Source organism: Heterodontus francisci, chromosome 13 (genome assembly GCF_036365525.1).
Source record: "Heterodontus francisci isolate sHetFra1 chromosome 13, sHetFra1.hap1, whole genome shotgun sequence".
Classification (NCBI taxonomy): Eukaryota; Metazoa; Chordata; class Chondrichthyes; order Heterodontiformes; family Heterodontidae; genus Heterodontus; species Heterodontus francisci.
Window position 1 is genome coordinate 97,009,585 of NC_090383.1, and position 21,957 is coordinate 97,031,541.

Here is a 21,957-nt window from a genome sequence, read left to right on the forward strand (position 1 = left end):
CAGTGCAGCTACCAAGGGAGATGACACTTAAGAGCACTTAACTTCTCATAACTAATTTATCTTTAACTGCCACTTCCAAATTAGAGCATTCAAGTCTGAAACTTGAAATCTTTCAGCAAAAGTGCAGGGAAAATTCCTGAAAAACAAGAGTCTCTCAGCATCTGGAACATGTCACAAACTTACTTACACTGCACCCAGAAGAAATCATCCCCACAAATCTCCATCATCTGCACAATCCCAACAGCTGTGAATATTTCTGGTATAGCACCACCACTAAATCTCCTAGATGTTGCTAAGTGCTATAGGACTGTTCAAAAGTCCTGAGGCAGTTGGCAGAACCTTTGTTTCCCCACTTTCGTCCTTATCCCTATTTATTCCCTTTGTTGTATACTTATAATATGGGTTCTTAAACCAAAGCTTGGCATCACCTAACTATTATTACTGGTTTACATAATCTTTCCTTCTATCCTTTTCAACCTTAGGTTTCTCAATATATATAGATGAAATTTCTTTTTATTTGTTTTTGGCATGTGATTGATGCCGGAAGCGTTGCAATTATTGGCCATTCCTAGTTGCCTAGTTGAGGTGATGGGCCTTCTCCTTGATCCTCAAAATGTATCATTTTTTGTGATATGATTTAACTGCTTATTTTCTGGCTAGTAGCACTGTACTCTTGGTATTTCTGCATTGTGCTCTGCTGAAACATTGAATATTAAATGCCCCAAATACATTTCTTTCAGTAAATAAACTATTCTGGATTCACTTGGGATCCTCAGCCATAATAGTACTAACCCAGTCTTTGTCATTTAATTGCCTTAATTTTCTGTTTCTTCGGGTTAATGGTTATTCATTCACCATACATTACATAAGCTTGTGTAAGGATACTGCCTTTCTCTCAGAAGAGTCATTCATTTCAGACGGTTCCCAAATATTTAATAATCCTCATTAACTCACAGTTTGTATTTGCCTTCAAATTTTATCCTGATCCTGTTTAAATAATGAAGGAATAGATTGTTGAGAGCATTTGGAGATTTCTTTTATAATTACATGTCATTGTAACTTTGTGGCTTGCTCACCAGAAGCTGAATGCGGGATGGGGAGGGACAAATGTGAGGTTTTGTTTCTGTGGTAATGCTGAGTATTCCCATCCTGCACTACTTGAACATTTTATTAAAATGTACTGCCATAAATTTTCATATTTGTTGATTCGGCACAGAAAGGAAATAGCCTAACTGAGTGGAGGGACATTAAAGAGACACCTTGGCATCAAATTTTTTTCTGAAAATGAGAAAAGACAAGTAAATAAAATGGAATGTAAATAAGAGCCAAGCCCTGCAGTGAGTGAACCTGGTGTTTCACAGCATGATAAAGTGTTAATAAGAACAAATACATTGAAAATGGCTAAACAGGCTGGAATATTATATTGAGAATAACAATCTGAGATTTTTTTTACATTTGGGATAACATAAAGGCTGAAGAGGACAACACACAGTTGGAAAATGTTAAAGGGGACAACATAAAGGATAAAAAGGTCTTATTTCACACCTGTAGAAAAAACTCTTAAAGTTTACACATTTCTGTTCATGAATTACATTTGTCCATTAAACTGGCAGGTAGACCTGAATTTCCTGTACTTAGATTAAATTTTTCATGATTTTGAAAATCTTGTCTGATAAACAGGCCAATCAGTGGGTACCTACACTGATTCGCATTTTCACATTTGTCAAGCAGTTAACAGACTGTCTAATCACTGGTAATATAGCTCTGCTGTGAGGAAATCAGAATGGAGCAATCCCCATTTTTCTGATTGGGATCTCAACAGCCTTTTTTTAAATAGTCTGCATGACAAATAAGATGACTTTTGCAGAATCAGATGTTTCAGATGCACCAACCAAATTAAGGTCCAAACTGCCTGGATGAAAATAATGAAGTATGTCAAAGCTGGCTCAGAAACCCAAAGGCATGAAGGATGTGGGGCAGAAGCAGCAGGACTTGAGGACAGATACCAAGGTAATGCAGAAATTAAACTGCAAACACTGCAGCATGGACTGCATTGTATTCATTGTGTTCTGACAATTTAAAAGTATTGGAAATTTTTTCAGCAAAAGCCACATTTAGCTTTGTACTGACATAGATATAATTCTGCTAAGACTTGGGAAGTATATTATCCTCCAAATGTACAATGAAAATGTAACTGTTGAACCAAACTGCCATTGATTTGTACAAGTTAATAAAATACTTTTCTCCTTAACTTTATACAAGAAGGAAAGACAGCCACATGTCTGTTCAAAAACTACATTCAGCTCTTAATTACTTCTACTGTTCCTTTCCAGGCACTAACTTGACATTAGTAAGTGCAAAGCAATTGTTTCCCATTTCCTTGCTTTTGCTATTTACATACTGTCATGCAGACCCCCACCTGCCAAGAATGAGGCACATTAATTTCACCACATGGACATTAAATTTCAAATTGTTTCTGGGAAGATGAGAAGGACTGTTAGAAGTGGTTTCCAGGCCCCCTGGATGGAAAGGCATTTTTGCATATTAGCAGACAGTGTTGGAAGAAGGAGCTATCCCCTGCTCCCAATACACAGAACAGACCTGGTCAAACCAGTCGGTCACGTGACTACCCTGTTGGTCAACTTGGGGAGTTTTAAATTGTAGAGACAGTGTTTGAACTGGAAGAAAGCTCTTTGCTCCTGGATTTAAAAAGATCTCCTCTCCTCCTGTCTGCTCCCATCTCTTTCTCACAGAACTCTGAAACCCACTGAAGACAAGTGAACTCCAAGAGAGAGAAAAGTCTCCTACAGTGAACAAAGTTTAAGAAGAATACTGGGCCCCAACGAAAAGCAAGATCATATCTTTAATCAAGGACTCTACAGTGAGCTCGAAGCACAGTAACAAAAACCCTCCTCAGAGATTGTCTCAAACTTTTCCACTTTATTTTTTCTTCTGCTCTTTTCTGTCCCTATCTGCATGTATGTATCGTATATGCATGCTAGCATGAGCGCATCATGTATCTGTAAGCCATTAACCGAGTTAGAGTTTAAGTTTAAGTTTTAATAATTTTCACTTTTCTTCTTTAAACCTAAGAAAGCCTGTTTGTGCTCGTTTCTTTGCCTTATAATTGGAAAGCAGTGAATAAGGATTCACCAAGGAGGAGCTCAAAACACAGTGTGTTTAAAAAATTAAACCCTGTTACAGTAAGACCAGGTGAAGGCTGAGAGGGACCCCTAGACGCCTTTCTCATCTGGTTGTAACAATGCCATAATTTCATGACTAGAAGAAAATCACCTTTAGGTGATAATAATATGGGAATGGTAGCACAGTGGGAACATTACTGGACTAGTAATTCAGAGGCCCAGACTAATTCTTCAGAGATGAGGGTTCAAATCCCACCATAGCAGCTGGAGGAATTTAAATTCAATTAATTAATAAATTGCTACTCTCATGAATAATGATCATGAAACCATCAGATTGTTGTAAAAACCCATCTGGTTCACTAATAACCTACTGGGGAGGAAATTTGCCATCCTGACCCAGTCTGGAGATGACTGCAGATCCACAGCAATGTGATTGACTCTTAACTGCACTCTGAAATGGCATAGCAAGCCACTCAGTTGCATTAAACCAGTACAGAACAGCACTGTGGGTGTACCTACACCACACGGACTGCAGCAGTTCAAGGGGCGGCTCACAACCACCTTCCCAAGGACAATTAGTGATGGGCAATAAATGCTGGCTTTGCCAGCAATGCTCATATCCCAAGAACAAATTTTTAAAAATATACTTTAAAGAGAATTTGCAAAAACAGATACATTTCCTCACCAGTTTGATCAGTATATTTATTTCATAACGGTGTATATCATCAGAAAAGTATGGACCTATGTTTTTCTTATGAGTATTTGGCTAATCTAGAATGGGTTTTCAGAGGACAGTGCCAGTTTTAATGTAACATGACAATGACAGGCACAGCATATGTTGGAAAGCCTTGCTTACTTCCCATGATGTAGCAGGAGGAGCATTGACAAAGAGCATACACCAAGTGTATTTAAACATGACTTTTCCTCAATATATTCTAATCTATCACAAATGCACTCTTTTCACTGGTGATATTAGATCCTGCCTCATTTCTGAAGAAAACTAATTGCTGTAGCAAGTTACAGATTTAACAATTGCAGTGACAGCTATTTCTGTTTGATACAGGAGGATATGTTGTACAAGTCATAACTATCACTTCTGCAGTTAAGGAACCATGGTCAACAAATGAGGTAAGGGACAGTATCAAGCTAAAAGAAAAGGCTTACACAAGTACAAAGAAATGTGGGAATCCAGAGGACTGAGAGAGCTAATAAAAAAAAACAAAGGGACGGAAAGAACGTATTGAGCAGTGAAAAAAAAGATTATAAAAAAGCTTGCAAGAGACATCACAGCTAACAATTTTTAAAATAAATATATAAAGAAAAAGAGAGTGGTAAAAGGGAATATGAGCCTATTAATGACTGATACAGGTGAGATTATAATGGACAATAAGGAAATGGAAGACTTGTTAATGAGTACTATGCATCCATTTTCACAGTGAAGCAAGAGGATTAAATACAAACAGTACAAGGGAACCTAAAATAAGTCAAGGGCAGGAATTTAGTGGATTTAATCTAACTTTTAAAATAGTAATGAAGAAAATAATAGAACATAAGATAGGCAAATCTTCAGGACCTGCTGGTTTCCACCCTTGTTCCATGCGAAATGAACTTTTAAAATTAGTTAATTGCAAACATTGCTTGTTACAGACTCTTAAGGCCTTGTGAACCCAATAGAATTACTCCATTGAGGGAGGCTGGGATTGAAGATAAAACTGAGTTTTTAATTCACTTCAGACCAGTTAGTTATGATGAAAGGAGGGTGAGATTTCAAAATATCAGCACATTTAGTACTTAATGTCTAAAAATAATCTAAATATATATATAGCACTGCCAGATGACTACACACAAAAAAGAATTTAACAAGGGACTGTTGAATATTTGAATAATTGATATAAAAATACAATGACCATTTGGAATTAAAAACCTAGTATGTAGAATAAAACCATATAATGCGTAAAGATATTTCCAATAAATTCCACTTGATTGTAATGTAAAAGTAGCAGCACTTTTGTAAAATTCAAATGTAATAATATTCTATTTTTTCACTGAGAATTAACTTTCTATTAAATATATTAGTAATCAGGAAATCTCTGGCTTATGGTTATTTTTGGCTAAGAGCTGCATTTTGTTCTACTTTTGAAAAAACATTGGGATTGATTTTGACTTTGTGCGTTGGTGTATAATGGCTGTTAACGACTCAACAGCCATTTTTACATCTCTCCCAAATTTTCTTTTGACTGAAGTCAATGGAAATAGAAACCGGGGAGAGATGTAAAAAGGGCTGTCGAGTCGCTATCACCTGTTTTACTCTGTTACGCAAAGTCAAAATATACCCCATTTTCTCTTTGGCACAATAAAAGAATCATAGACTACAAGATATATTAATCGTGGCAGATTTTATTATTGACTGAATACATGGGGTGTTTGAGTGCACATAATATTTGAGTACTTGTGGTAATTGCGTGCATGCAGTATTTGAGGGCTTGTGGTGTTGATAGCATGTGGCATAAGGACCCGAGATGCTTTGCTGAGGTGTTTTAAATTGCCCCTTGTGATTCATGTACAGTAAAAGCTTTGTTATCCAGCATGTGCCGGACCTGAGAGATGGCTGATAATCAAAAATTCCAATTAATCAACAGTTGTACTTACCAAGGCGGGTTGAGATCCAATGTTCCGTTCCAAAGTTATTGCCGGAAGACTGAAGGATACCCACGACTCAGCATTGAGAAAGCTGATTTTAAATTTTTCCTTAATCCTTCGCAGTTGGTGCACCAATATACCTGTAGTTCGAGTGGGAGACAGCCCTTTCCAACGAGCATCACTAACTAATGCCGAGAACAATCGATTGTACTCAGGAAAACTCAGCCAGGACAGCTTTGGGAGATTTTGGAAATTCCAGATAATAGACTTGCCGGTTGGTGAAATGCTGGATAACAAAGCTTTTACTGTCGTTTTATATGTTGTTTCTGCTCCATTCCTAAGTGCTCCCCCACTGAGGTAAAGCAGTGATGCTTGTCTGCTGAGTCACTGACGAGCTGGCTATGATTCAGAAGCCATGTTACTTGCATCTGAGAACAACTGTGATGCATGTGCAGTAATGCCATATATTTTGTATTCCAGTTACCGGAGGTGCAATGCTTTCTTAAACAGTGCCTGTAATCAATTGTACAGGACAACATGATGGCCCAGAAATGCCACTACCTCTGTCAGTTGAATGCTCCTTGGCTTTTTAAAACTATTTGAGGGCATTTCCTCATGAGGCACATATCTGTCTGAGAGTAGAACAGTAAATCTCTACAATGGGCTGAAGAACCCTAAAATGCCTCATCCTCGTTGACAAGTAATGGATGCTAAGTGTCTGATTCAACTGCAGCTGATGATGGTTCATATGCACTGTAACCTGATGGCCAACACGTTTTCTGAACTCTGTGAAGACAGCAGATGGGATATTATTAGTACCTAAGCACATTTCTCCATTTGAATACTGTACTTTCATTCATTCAACTATAAAGTACTTGTACAGAATGAGTATGGCACACAATACACAGTATGAAATATATAATATAATACATACCAGCACTCAACCCACTGAGAGTTTCCATTCCAACTGCACCATGTGCTAATCATGTTTTGACAAAGGCTCCTACCAGACAAACCTGCAGATATATTGCCCTAGTATTTTGGACAGGTTGGCCTTCAATCATAAGAACAATGTGAATTAGCATTCATTCATTTTACTGTGTGAGGACTGCTTTTCATAGTCATAGAGTCATTTATGGCACAGAAGGAGGCCATTCAGCCCATCGAGTCCATGCATTAGGACTCATGGCATTGCATTCATTTATTTGACTGATGTCGGTATTTATTTAACTCAATTTTTAACAAAAGACACCAAAAAGAATCCTTAATCTATATCCTTCAATGTATATTAAAATATGGTAATACTCTTGCATTACCTTTGTGCTTTTATCATGTTGTAAAACCTTTTCTGATTTCTGTCCAGACCCTGGTGCGCTCTTTGGATGCAGTGAAATCTTGTGGGTGTCCCACTCCTACCCTGAGCACCTTCAGCCTCGGCCTAAAAAGTTCAACCCTTTTTTCCCAGAAAGTTACCAATCATGACCTTGAAGTCCTGGTCCATGCAACAGTTTGTCAATACCTATTTTGCCCTAGTTGTACAGGGCTCTGTGCATTTTACAACTGGATGTGCCGAATTCTCACCGATTGTACAAATACCCTGACCTTGCAGATGCTTCTAAAGTGTGAATACAGTCATGATTGGTCACTTTTATTTTCGTCTCACAGTTGCATTCAGATGACACGGAAATGTTGAGCAAAAAATGGTCAACTGCCTCAAATGCAGCTCTAACTGGCACTAAATTAGCAATCTCTGTTCGAGCACATAGGTCAGATGGTGCAGGAAATATCATACCAATGAAGTAGGGGTGCTCTTCTGAGGTTAAGGCTAAAACACATCGCAAGGCAGAGATTTCTTCTACATCCAAACCTTTTAAAGGCAAGCTGAGAAAAACTACACAATATTCATTCAGCCTCATATTCTCCACTCTTCATTCCTGACTGGTTACTTTTTTTTATTCATACTCTTAGCACCACCATGTTCCATACATTGTTACATCGTCTCTGTATTTATCTCCTTATTTCTCAGCTCTGTTCTAATTCAGAAATTTGGCTGGATCGTTTTAATTACAAAACTATGGAGGTTATTTCAAATGCAACTATTGGAAAATTCCTACTAATTCTGAAAGTGGTGAAATACTTAATAATAGTTCACTTTTAATTTGTTTACATAACACTTCAGGGTCCAGCTGCCTTTTCCTCATGCAAGTCGTAAGCGAGTGGCAGTTCAAAATCATCCCTTTTGGGTCTGCTGAGGCCCTAACAAGGCTGTCGTTTAGTTCTCAGTTATTATCTAACAATACAATACAGTGCCCTATCCATATCACTTCTGCTCTTCTGCAGCAACAGTGTTTGTATTCTAAATGCAGACTGGCCAATTACTCATAAATTACTAGTAGACTTGGATCATATTGGATTTTACATGGGTTGAGCTGACCCCAGTGGAGATATGAGGAAGATCCTCAAAAAACTGTAAGTTGGATGGAGTGATAGGTGAGATTTGTTTTAGCGAGACGGGGTCTGGTTGAGAAATTTAAATTTTGTTACAATTTTAGTACAATGCAAATAGTTGGCCAGAATCCAAACCAACCATTTAATCTGTTCCGGTTATCTCTTTGCAAGTCTGATTGTGATTCATTGACCTATTCATTGGACAGTTGTTCACACAAGTCTTCTTACATTGCTTTTCAGGGTACAGAACATATCAATATTTTCTGCTGCATTTTCCTGATTTCCTGATCATTGATATAATTAGAATATGAATAATATATCATTCCCAATGCTACCAAGGCTTTGCAAACCTGACCAATGCCGATTTGTAAATAAAACAAGTACAATGCTTTCTTTGTGGTGTGTATCTGGGTTCCAGAGATTGCAAGGACACGCAATGTGTTACAGCTTATTTTAAATATGAGAAGAGTTTTCTCAGCAGGCACATTTTCTGTCATAAGGGAAAAGTCAGATGATGAAGGTTTGGAGAGCTTTTGAACAATATGGTGCAATCTTGATCTTGCTCTGAATCGTCACCTATTGGAAAGAACTATATAAACCTACCAGGAAAGACTGCAAACAACAAAAAACATGGGAAGAGGGAAGTACCTTTTAAACTGGGAGAAAAACTCTGGTAATAATAGATGCTTCCTCAGAAATGTATATATTTTAAGGTGACTCCTGCAGACCTTGAGACTCTATGTGGAGTGAGATGTAATGAATCACTCTGGGTATAATGGAGGTGAGCTGTAGAAGACACCAGGATGAGTAATCAGCCTTGGTACTCATTGTACATTTTCTGAATAAAATCAGACTGCCCTGATTGCCACTAAAGCTTTTTATTTATTACCTACTTTCACTGGTTTCTGCTAACCTGTTATTCATAATGGCTAAAGCACCCACCCCACCTGAGAAACCATTCTGCCTTGTGTTGACGCAAACTGTCCGAGGATAACCATTGGCAGTTTCTGAAAGCTGCTTCTGCAGGATGGCGAGTGACACCTTGTTGGAGGCAGTGAGGTCTCTCATGGAGATCATTTCCCCAGAGAGCCGCCTTCCCTCTCCATCACTGTCACATGGCCCATCTGTATCTGCCAAGACGTGGTTCCTACGGATACGAGATTGTCCTGGCGTGATAGCATTGCGCCGCCCAGTGCGCATCTTTCCTCGCCGGCACCTTGGGCAGCACCTACATTCTAGTTTCTTCAGTAGCCAATTGAGGAACTGTTTGATCACGATGGAGATGACATTGAAGAGCGAATAGATACAACACACCCCCAAGAGTATGAATACAAAATTAGCAAATCTGTACAATCCCTGATTTGTATAGGCTGCGTTCTGACTGCTGACCAGATCCCCAAAGCCAATAGTACTAAACGTGACAAAGCAGAAGTACAATGAGTCGGTGTAATTCCATCCTTCCACTGGCGTGTACATTGCGGAAGCACAGCAGGAGATTATAATCGCTGCAATGCCGAGGATCAGCATGACGTAGTACACAGACGGCTTCCATCCAGTCAAGCTAGCCGTGTCCGTGATGGCAGATTGCTGGCAAATGATGGGAGGCAGCAGGCCTTTACTCCGCAGCTGCCTCTGGTAGCATGCCTTCATGATAAAAGCCAGCAGGGTAATGGTGCGCTCCAGGAAGAGGTTAAAAAACAGAATGGTCCCTGCACATCCGAGTAGGCCATAAAATATCAGAAACACTTTTCCTGCCACAGTTGCTGGAGTTGTCATGCCAAAACCTAAAACAAAACAAAGAAAAAGGGTGGGTTACCAAAGCAAAATACTGCGGATGCTGGAAATCTGAAATAGAAAGAGAAAATGCTGGAAATACTCAGCAGGTCAGGTAGTATCTGTGGAGAGAAAAACAGAGTTAACATTTCAGATCTGTGATGTTTGAAAAAGAGTGGGTTTTATGACTTTGTCATTCATATGAACAACCCTTAAACATGTACTGGGGAACCATTTACCTGATATCCTAGCTGACCAATTATGTAAACCAAATGGACCTTCCAGCATGTCTTGTGTGGCTAATTTGTCTGTTGTACTGACTAACAGCTTCGATGCTGAATTAATATAACTTAAGGCAGTTCAGCACTTAATATATGTTCAGTTCTATAAATTATTCATTTATACAAACAAGGCTGTTTTCCAAACTGAGAACAAATTGCTTTCCATCATGTATTGTTTTCAGCTTTAACTGCCAAATAGGTTTATTAAACATTAAAAATGCCATTAATTCAAAATATATTTTTCACAGAAATAATTAAGCTTATTTGGCTCATCATTGTATAAAATAATTAATTACTCGCACCTTCTATGCTAAGCTGAATTTGAATTACGTTCTATGCTGTTGTTGTTCTTTTTATTTTCTCACGAATCATAGAAGTTTCTTACCAGCTAATGGTCTTTTCAAATTTCTGACAGATTTGCTTCAAAGATCGGGGCGGGATTTTCCTGAGGGCTTCAGGACATCGCTGTCAGGCCTCAAATGGGGGTCAGAAGCCCTCACAGAGTTGGGAACAGTCAATCACTTGTGATTTCTCCCGAATTGGCCACTTAGTGGCCATAGGGTGGGCTTGCCATCCAATTAAGAATGGTGGGTTGGTTCTCGAAGCTGGTGAACCAATAAGAGGTCCTCTAGTTTGAAAACAGCAGCAGGATGCCATGGCAGGTACATGAGTGAGACTACACTCCAAACTGGAGGGGCCCTCCCTCCAACTTTGTCAAAGGGATAGTAAAAAATAGATTCAGCTGCCTGGCCACCATTGTGGGGGTGTAGCCCTCCACAGGATGGCTTGCATCTGTAGCTGAAGGCAGCCAGGCAGGCAAGGCCTCTAAGCCAGACTGGAGCACTGGTCCCCCAGCAGGCCACCAGGAGGTCGCCTCAAGGCAGCTAAACTGTCCCTTGCTACCTGCGGGGATCTGGAGGCCGACTGGAAAATCCCATTTGGTCTCCGACAATTGGCCTTGGTGGCCACTACCTAGGTGAATTGGCTACCCACCTCCAAAAAAATGGCCTGAGGGACATATGGTGCCAGGGAAACTGGCGCACAGGTCAGCGGCGCAAAATTCTGTGCCTACCTGCCTCCATTCTCACCCCCAGCAGAGGCAAAAATCAGTGCCAGATGTCAGCTGTGGCTCAGTTGGTAGTACACTTGCCCTGAGTCAGAGGGTTTCAGGTTCAAGTCCCACTCCACGACTTGAGCCCACCATTCAAGGCTGACACTTCAATGGCAGTACTGAGGAAGTGCTGCACTGTCCAAGGTACTGCCTTTTGGATGGGATGTTTAACAAAGGCCCCATCTGCCCTCATTGATGGACATAAAAGAACCCATGGCACTGTTTTGAAGAAGAACAGTGGAGTTATCCCCAGTGCCATCAATCACCAGCATTATCACATTGCTGTTTGTGGGAACTAGCTGTGCATTTTATACATTTCAACAGTTACAACACTTCAAAAATACTTCACTGGCTGTAAAGCGCTTTGGGATGTCCTGTGGTCATGAAAGGCACGATATAAATGTAAGTCTATTTTCTTCTTTTTATTACAGGTAACCTCTTGCCTCTTTAAAAGTCTCATATAGACTTAGTAATTTGAAAAAAAACAGACTGATTTATCCTCTTATAAACAGTAACTACGGCCAAATAGAATTTAAATAGCTATTTATTAAATTGAAAAAGCTGATCAGAAATGTATTTGAACATATCACACAGCATGTTTATATTTGAATTGAATAGCTTGCCTCCTCCTTCAATCAAAATGCCTGACAGCAGACGAATTGTCACAATGATGCAGTCAAAGAGTCATAGAGTCGCACAGCATAGAAACAGGCCCTTTGGCCCACCAGGTCCTTGCCGACCATAATGTCTATCTATACTAATCCCACCTGTCTGCATTAATTCCATATCCCTCTATGTCTTGCTCATTCAAGTACCTGTCCAGATGCCTCTTAAATGTCGCTACTGTTCCTGCCTCCACCACCTCCTCAGGCAGCTCATTCCAGATACCCACTATTCTTTGTGTGAAAAATTTACCCCTTTGATCCCCTTTAAACTTCCTCCCTCTCACCTTAAATCTGTGCTCTCTAGTTTTAGTCACCCCTACCATGGGAGACAGACTCTCGCTATCTACCCTATCTATGCCTCTCATAATTTTATATACCTCTATCATGTCCCCTCTCAGCCTCCTTCGCTCCAGGGAAAAGAGACCCAGCCTAAACAATTTCTCTTTATAACTCAAGCCCTCCAAACCAGGCAACCTCCTAGTGAATCCTTTCTGCACCCTCTCTAGCTTAATCACATCTTTCCTGTAGTGCGGTGACCAAAACTGCACACAGTATTCCAAATGCGGTCTCACCAACGTTATGTACAATTGTAACATGATGTCCCAACTCTTGTATTCAATGCCTCGGCTGATGAAGGCAAGCATGCCATATGCCTTCTTCACCACCCTGTCTACCTGTGTTGCCACTTTCAGAGAACTATGTACTTGCACCCCAAGATCTCTCTGCTCAACAACACTCCCCAGGGCCCTGCCATTCACTGTATATGTGCTGCCCTGGTTTAATTGCCCAAAATGCAACACTTCGCACTTGTCTGCATTAAATTCCATTTGCCAATCCCTTGCCCACTTTCCCAGTTGCTCTATATCCTGTTGTAACCTTAGACAACCTTCTTCACTGTCCACTATACTAACAATTTTGGTGTCATCTGCAAACTTACTAATCATGCCCCCTACATTCTCATTCAAGTCATTAATATATATGACAAACAACAGAGGGCCCAGCACCGATCCCTACGACACACCACTGGTCACCGGCCTCCAATCTGAAAAACAACCCTCCACTACCACCTTCTGCCTCCTATCACCAAGCCAATTTTGCATCCAATTGGCTAGCTCACCCTGCATCCCATGTGTTCGAACCTTCCGGACTAGCCTACCATGCGGGACCATGTCAAAGGCCTTGCTAAAGTCCATGTAGACAACGTCCACCGCCCTGCCCTCGTCAATCCTCTTGGTCATCTCCTCAAAAATCTCAATCAAATTCGTGAGACATGATTTCCCATGCACACAGCCATGCTGACTATCCCTAATCAGACCTTGCCTTTCCAAATGCATATAAATCCTGTTTCTCAGAATCCCTTCCAATAACTTTCCCACCACTGATGTAAGGCTCACCGGCCTGTAGTTCCCTGGCTTATCCCTGCTGCCCTTCTTAAATAAAGACACAACATTAGCTATCCTTCAGTCTTCCAGTACCTCACCCATGGCTAATGATGATACAAAAATCTCTGCCAGGGCCCCAGCATTCTCCTCCCTTGCTTCCCAGAGCATCCTAGGTCAGGCCCTGGGGATTTATCCACCTTAATGTGCTTCAAAACCTCCAACACCTCCTCCTTTGTAATGTTGATATGCTCCAGGATATCGGTGTTCCCTCCCTTGTACTCACTAGCTTCCATGACCTTCTCCATGGTAAATACAGAAGAGAAGTATTCATTTAAGACCTCGCCCATTTCCTGTGGCTGCACACATAGATTACCACACTGATCCTTAAGGGGACCTACTCTCTCCCTAGCTACCCTTTTACTCTTAATATACTTATAGAATCTTTTAGGATTCTCCTTTATCTTATCTGCCAGGGAAATATCATGGCCCCTTTACGCCCTCCTAATTTCCTTAAGTGTAATCCTACATCCCCTATACTCCTCGAGGGACTCGCTTGATCCCAGCTGCCTATACCTGACATATGCCTCCTTCTTTGTCCTGACCAGACCTTCAATATGCCTCGTCAACCAAGGTTCCCTAAACTTGCTAGCCTTGCCCTTCAATCTAACAGGAACATGCCAGCCCTGAACTCTTCCTATCTCACTTTTAAAAGCCTCCCACTTGTCAGACGTCCCTTTACCTGTAAACAGCCTCTCCCAATCAACTTTTGAGAGTTCCTGTCTGAAGCCATCGAAATTAGCCTACCCCAATTAAGGACTTCAACTTCAGGACCAGTCCTATCCTTTTCCATAACTATCTTGAAGCTAATAGAGTTATGGTCATTGGTCCCAAAGTGCTCCCCACTGACACATCAACCACCTGCCAAACCTCATTTCCTAAGAGGAGGTCGAGTGCAGCCCCTTGTCTAGGAGGGCCATCCACATACTGCTTCAGAAAACTATCCTGGACACACTTAACAAATGCTTCCCCATCTGATCCCTTAGCACTAAGGCAGTCCCAGTCAATATTAGGGAAGTTAAAATCACCTACTATAACAACCCTATAATTCCTACACCTATCTGTGATTTCCCTTCATATATGCTCCTCCAATTCCCTCTGACTATTGGGGGGCTATAGCATAATCCCATCAAAGTGATCACCCCTTTCTTATTTCTAAGTTCTACCTATATGGCCTCACTGGACGTAATGAATGAACCTGTGACATGATATCTGTGAGTGAAGTTGATTTTCAAGTTTTTTGCGTACTGTGACAGAATTAAAGCCAATATGAACTGAATCTTAGACAGAAAAGGAATGAAACTGGATGCACCACCCGGCATTGACCTAGGCACTGGAAATGACAATGGTAAACCTAGTCTTGTCGATCCTGCAAAGCTCTCCTTACCAACATCTGGGGCTTATGCCAACATTGGGAGAGCTGTCCCACAGACTAGTCAAGCAACAGCCTGATATAGTTATACTCATGGAATCATACCTTACAGACAATGTCCCAGACATCACCATCCCTGGGTATGTCAGGATGGACCACCAGAGGTGGCGGCACAGTGGTATACAGTGGGAGGGAGTTGCCCTGGGGGTCCTCAACATTGACTCCGGACCTCATGAAGTCTCATGGCTTCAGGTCAAACATGGGCAAGGAAACCTCCTGCTGATTACCACCTATCGTAACCCCCCACCCCCCACCACACCATCACCCCCCCCCCACTCAGCTCGGCTGATGAATCAGTACTCCTCCATGTTGAACACTAATTGGAAGAAGCACTGGGGTTAGCAAGGGCACAGAATGTATTCTTGTGGGGGACTTCAATGTCCATCACCAAAAATGGCTCGGTAGCACCACTACTGACCGAGCTTGCCGAGTCCTAAAAGACATAGCCGCTAGACTGGATCTGCGGCAGGTGGTGAGGGAACCAACACGAGGGAAAAACCTACTTGACCTCATCCTCACCAATCTACCTGTTGCAGATGTAATCTGTCCATGACAGTATTGGTAGGAGTGACCACCGCACAGTCCTTGTGGAGATGAAGTCCAATCTTCATACTGAGGATACCCACCATCGTGTTGTGTAACACTACCACTGTGCTAAATGAGATAGATTTCGAACAGATCTAGCAACTCAAAACTGGGCTGCCAAGAGGCACTGTGGGCCATCATCAGCAGCAGAATTGTATTCAACCACAATCTGTAACCTAATGGTGCAGCATATCCCCCACTCTACCATTACCATCAAGCCTCGTTCAGTGAAGAGTACAGGAGGGCATGCCAGGAGCAGCACCAGGCATACCTCAAAATGAGGTGTAAACCTGGTGAAGCTACAACGCATGACTACTTGTATGCCAAACAATGGAAGCAGCATGCGATACACTGGGCTAAGAGATCCCATATCCAACAGATCAGATCTAAGCTCTGTAGTCCTACCACATCCAGTTGTGAATGGTAGTGGACAGTGAAACAACAAACAGGAGGAGGAGGCTCCATAAATATCCCTGTCCTCAATGATGGGGGAGCCCAGCACATAATTGAAAAAGATAAGGCTGAAGCATTTGCATCCATCTTCAGCCAGAAGTGCCAAGTGGATGATCCATCTCGGCCTCTTCCTGAGGTCCCCACCATCACAGATGCCAGTCTTCAGTCAATCCGATTCTCTCCACGTGAAATGAAGAAATGGCTGAAGGCACTGAATACTGCAAAGGCTATTGGCCCTGACAACATTCCGGCAATAGTACTGAAGACCTATGCTCCAGAACTTGCCGCGCCCCTGGACAAGCTGTTCCAGGACAGCTACAACACTGTAATCTACCTGGCAATTTGGAAAATTGCCCAGGTATGTCCTGTCCACAAAAAGCAGGATGTATGCAACCTGGCCAACTGCCGTCCTATCAGTCTACTCTTGATCATCAGTAAAGTGATGGAAGGGGTCGTCGACAGTGCTATCAAGCAACACTTGCTCCGCAATGACCTGCTCACTGACCCTTAGTTTGGGTTCCGCCAGGGCCACTCAGCTCCTGACCTCATTACAGCCTTGGCCCAAACATAGACAAAAGAGCTTAATTCAAGAGGTGAGGTGAGAGAGATTGCCCTTGATATCAAGGCAGCATTTGACCGAGTATGGCATCAAGGAGCAAAACTGGAGTCAATGGGAATCAGGGGAAAAATCTCCGCTGCTTGGAGTCATACCTAGCACAAAAGAAAATGGTCGTGGCTGTTGGAGATCAATCATCTCAGTCCAAGGACATCACTGCAGGAGTTCCTCAGCATAGTGTCCTAGGCTCAACCATCTTCAACTGCTTCATCAATGACCTTCCCTCCGTCATAAAGTCAGAAGTGGGGATGTTCGCTGATGATTGCACAATGTTCAGCATCATTCATGACTTCTCAAATACCGAAGCAGTCTGTGTCCAGATGCAGTAAGACCTGGACAACATTCAGGCTTGGGCTGATAAGTGCCAAATTACAATTGCGCCACACAAGTGCCAGACAATGACCATCTCAAACAACAGAGAATCTAACCATCTCCCCTTGATGTTCAATTGCATTACTATTGCTGAATCCCCCACTATCAACATCCTGGGGGTTACCATTGACAAGAAACTGAACTAGACCAGCCACGTAAATGATGTGGCCACAAGAGCAGGTCAGAGGCTAGGAATTCTGTGGCGAGTAACTCACCTTCTGTCTCCCCAATGCCTGTCCACCATCTACAAGGCACAAGTCAGGAGTGTGATGCAATATTCTCCACTTGCCTGGGTGGGTGCAGCTCCAACAATACTCAAGAAACATGACACCATCCAGGACAAAGCAGCCCACTTGATTGGCACCCCCTCCACCACCTTCAACATTCACTCCCTTCACCACTGACGCATGGTGGCAGCAGTGTGTACCATCTACAAGATGCACTGCAGCAACTCGCCAAGACATCTTCGACAGTACCTTCCAAACCCATGACCTCTACCACCTAGAAGGACAAGGGCAGCAGATGCATGGGAACATCACCACCTGCAAGTTCCCCTCTAAGCCACACACCATCCTGACTTGGAACTATATCGCCATTCCTTCATTGTCGCTGAGTCAATATCCTGGAACTCCCTTCCTAACAGCACTGTTGGTGTACCTACACCCCAAGGATGGCAGCTCACCACCACCTTCTCAAGGGCAGTTAGGGGTGGGCAATAAATGCTGGCGATGAACGAATATAAAAAAACATTCCTAACAGAGATTTTACATAGAAACTAAAGCACAGAAACAGGATATTTGGCCCAACGGGTCTCTTTATATTCTGCATAAGTCTTCCCCCACTCTAATTATCTTTTCCCACCTCACTCACATATCCCTCTATTCCACTGTCTGTATGTATACAAGCCTCCCCTTATATTTATCAATGCTTTGACCACTCCATGTTCTCACTACTCTCTGTAAGAAAACTCCTCTTAAATTCCTTATTCCATCTGTTCACTTTTTACCTTTAGTTAAAATTGAATTTCTGTCATTGATTTTTGTAGTGAAACACAGTTTTTCTTTAATATTAATTTTATCTCTACACCTCTCCCTAAATCATCATTGCAGTAATTATTCAGTCATAATGTTGAGAAGTGCTTCCTGACATTGGTTTTGTACTTGCCTTCTACAAGTTTGTATCTATGTTCCCTTGTCCTGCAGTTGTGGTTTGACATGAAAATTTGCTGAGAACTAATGCTTTAAGAGTAGCCTTATTGCTGTAATATTATGGTTTGTTTCACACTGTGAGTGAGCTGAAAACTTACAAAACTGATTTGTCCAGGGAGCCATGAATTTCCTTCAACCTGCCAACAGTCTAAGAGTTGATTGCATAATTTGTATAAAAAAATCCTCTTTTACATGATGGCTGAAGTCACATCAATTATTAAAGAGTATTTGCATTCTTGTTCAAGAATCCATGCTCTTTAATTGAGGCTCAGGGGTTGTGGGCATTGCTAAATGACAATAACTATTCTTAAGCATAATTGTATATTAAGGTAAGTCCAAAGCAGAACTACTGCCATGATACTGTATACATTACCTTCATGTTAAGTATGTAGTCATGGTCCTGTAGTATTTTTTTCCGAAATATGCGGTTTGCCTTTAAGGTTTGCAGAGGATCAGTATTGCTTTAAGAGCCGGCAAGCCCTAGGAGTTATAGGAAGGTGCATTTTCATTGCCTTAGAAACAGCCATTTGGAGACTGCGATTCAAAGGGTGCATTCTCGATACCATGGAAAGAGCCACTGGGAGTGAGCCTGATGCAATACATTTGTTTCAATTCAGTTTGAACTGGCTTTTAGCGAGACAGTTTGTACGAACAGAACACACAGACAGAAGGCACAGACAGCTGTGATGAGCACACCTGAAAAAGAGCTCTCAACCATTTAAACTGAAGGAATAGGAATTTAGTCTGTTTAATTATGATCTCTCAAAATTCTAAGAAAAAGTCAAGCCAAAACAGAGATCTCTGGTAATTTAAATTGAAGAAACAGAAGTTAGACTGAGGCAATCTTTGATCCCTCAAAAACTCTAAAGTCAGATTGATTCCATTTGCAAGTCATTAATTGTTGAAATTCGCTGGAGAATATTGAATTTGAATTAGAGATACAGCACTGAAACAGGTCCTTCGGCCCACCGAGTCTATGCCAACCCTTAACCACCCATTTATACTAATCCTACACTAATCCCATATTCCTACCACATCCTCACCTGTCCCTATATTCCCCTACCACCTACCTATACTAGGGGCAATTTATAATGGCCAATTTACCTACCAACCTGCAAGTCTTTTGGCTGTGGGAGGAAACCGGAGCACCCGGAGGAAACCCACACAGACACAGGGAGAACTTGCAAACTCCACACAGGCAGTACCCAGAATTGAACCCAGGTCACTGGAGCTGTGAGGCTGCGGTGCTAACCACTGCGCCACTGTGCTGACTTGGAGCAACATCCTGTGAGGACTTCAAGCAACATTGGACTGTAAATTTGCAAGGACTCTATTTTTTCTATTTTATATCTTTATAGTGTTTAAGAATTTAGTTCTTCTAATTGAAGAGTTAATTTGTTGATTTAAAGACACCTGGTTTGGTTAGCCTCATTCAGAGGGTTAATAGATGGTACAATTTGGCTGGGTCTTTCTTTAATTTGGAAAGTTTTCAATGATATGTTAGCTGATCTGTGGAATGACAGGATTGAATTAACAGTGCGTTGGTCCCACCACAATCAGAATCGTATATTGTGATTGGGGGCTTTGACAGGAGCAGTCGATCGTAACAATGTGCTAGCAAGTTTATTAGACTGGCACATTCCAAGGTCCAGGACTATGTGCTGAGGGACGCACTAAAAGTTGGAGCAGCTGCCGCAAAGGCTCGGTGGGGAAAGACACTGTGTAAGGTCCTTGCGCCATAGTATACCAAGGGTCTGGAACCCGTTGAAAACCCCTCGGGCTGTATGCACCAAAATATGTTTTTGCTGTGTAATATAAATGTTCGTTGCATGTAAAATGGAATGGCAGGAGTTGTGAGGAAACTCACGTTCTGTATTGAAGGAATCTGATCTCTATTGCACATTCTAAAATGTCAAGTTTGAACTGTTTTGTAATGTATTTTTTACATTTATGAATGAAGTATATTTTAGGGAAAAAAATTATTTGATATATTGGAGTACATGGTTGCAAAAGTCAATGGCCTGGATTTTGTGGGGGATTTTGATCGCAGATTGTCAGTGTTTACTGTCATTATCCCTCTGAAACTGACCACAACTTCAGGATTTAGCGCAAGGGCAGATTAACGGGGCAATCCTGAAGTAGCAGTCAGATATTCACTGCTCTGCCACAGGCCCCAACGCACCCAGCCCCAGTGCGGTTAGACGCTCACTGCTCTGCCACAGGCCCCAACGCACCCCAGCCCCAGTGCGGTTAGACGCTCACTGCTCTGCCACAGGCCCCAACGCACCCAGCCCCAGTGCGGTCAGACACTCACTGCTCTGCCACAGGGCCCAACGCACCCCAGTCCCAGTGCGGTCAGACATTCACTGCTCTTCCACAGGCCCCAACGCACCCCAGCCCCTGAACGGTCAGACATTCACTGCTCTGCCACTGGCCCCAACGCACCCCAGCCCCAGAATGGTCAGACACTCATTGCTCTGCCACAGGCACCAACGCACCCCAGCCCCAGAACGGTCAGACATTCACTGCTCTGCCACAGGCCCCAACGCCCCCCAGCCCCAGAACGGTCAGACATTCACTGCTCTGCCACAGGTCCCAACGCACCCCAGCCCCAGAACAGTCAGACATTCACTGCTCTGCCACAGGCCCCAACGCACCCCAGCTCAGTGCGGTCAGACACTCTCTGCTCTGCCACAGGCCCCAACGCACCCCAGCCCCAGAACAGTCAGAGATTCACTGCTCTGCCACAGGCCCCAACGCACCCCAGCCCCAGAACAGTCAGACATTCACTGCTCTGCCACAGGCCCCAACGCACCCCAGCCCCAGAACAGTCAGACATTCACTGCTCTGCCACAGGCCCCAACGCACCCCAGCCCCAGAACGGTCAGACATTCACTGCTCTGCCACTGGCCCCAACGCACCCAGCCCCAGAGCTGTCAGACATTCACTGCTCTGCCACAGGCCCCAACGCACCCCAGCCCCAGAACAGTCAGACATTCACTGCTCTGCCACAGGCCCCAATGCACCCCAGCCCCAGAATGGTCAGACATTCACTGCTCTGCCACAGGCCCCAACGCACCCCAGCCCCAGAACAGTCAGACATTCTCTGCTCTGCCACAGGCCCCAATGCACCCCAGCCCCAGAACAGTCAGACACTCACTGCTCTGCCACAGGCCCCAACGCACCCCAGAACGGTCAGACACTCACTGCTCTGCCACAGGCCCCAACACACCCTAGCCCCAGAACAGTCAGACACTCACTGCTCTGCCACAGGCCCCAACGTACCTCAGCCCCAGAACGGTCAGACACTCACTGCTCTGCCACAGGCTCCAACGCACCCCAGCCCCAGAACGGTCAGACACTCTCTGCTCTGCCACAGGCCCCAATGCACCCCAGCCCCAGAACGGTCAGACACTCACTGCTCTGCCACAGGCCCCAACGTACCTCAACCCCAGAACGGTCAGACATTCACTGCTCTGCCACAGGCCCCAAAGCACCCCAGCCCCAGAATGGTCAGACACTCTCTGCTCTGCCACAGGCCCCAACGCACCCCAGCCCCAGAATGGTCAGACACTCTCTGCTCTGCCACAGGCCCCAATGCCCCCCAGCCCCAGAGCCAGCAATCAGTAAAATCAGTTGTTGTGGCGAAAACATATCCTCTTCCGCTCTTACATTGCTGTTAGAAACTGCAAAGAAAATTGTACTGTTTGCTCAGGTGTAACTGGGATTTTAACAGCTGCCATTGCTGCATAACAGGCCTGGCCCTGAAAAAAATAATTCTGTATTTGTGG

At 43.1% G+C, this 21,957-nt stretch overlaps 1 protein-coding gene across 1 annotated transcript in view; it reads right to left on the bottom strand.

Annotated features, from left to right (window-relative positions):
• Nucleotides 1-9,116: 9,116 nt before the first annotated feature.
• Nucleotides 9,117-21,957, bottom strand: part of LOC137376134 (potassium channel subfamily K member 12-like) — a 76,652-nt gene continuing 63,811 nt past the window's right edge. Inside the window, exon 2 of the mRNA XM_068044147.1 lies at nucleotides 9,117-10,015. Coding sequence (XP_067900248.1) covers nucleotides 9,117-10,015 — 899 coding nt within the window. The remainder of the gene's footprint in view (nucleotides 10,016-21,957) is intronic.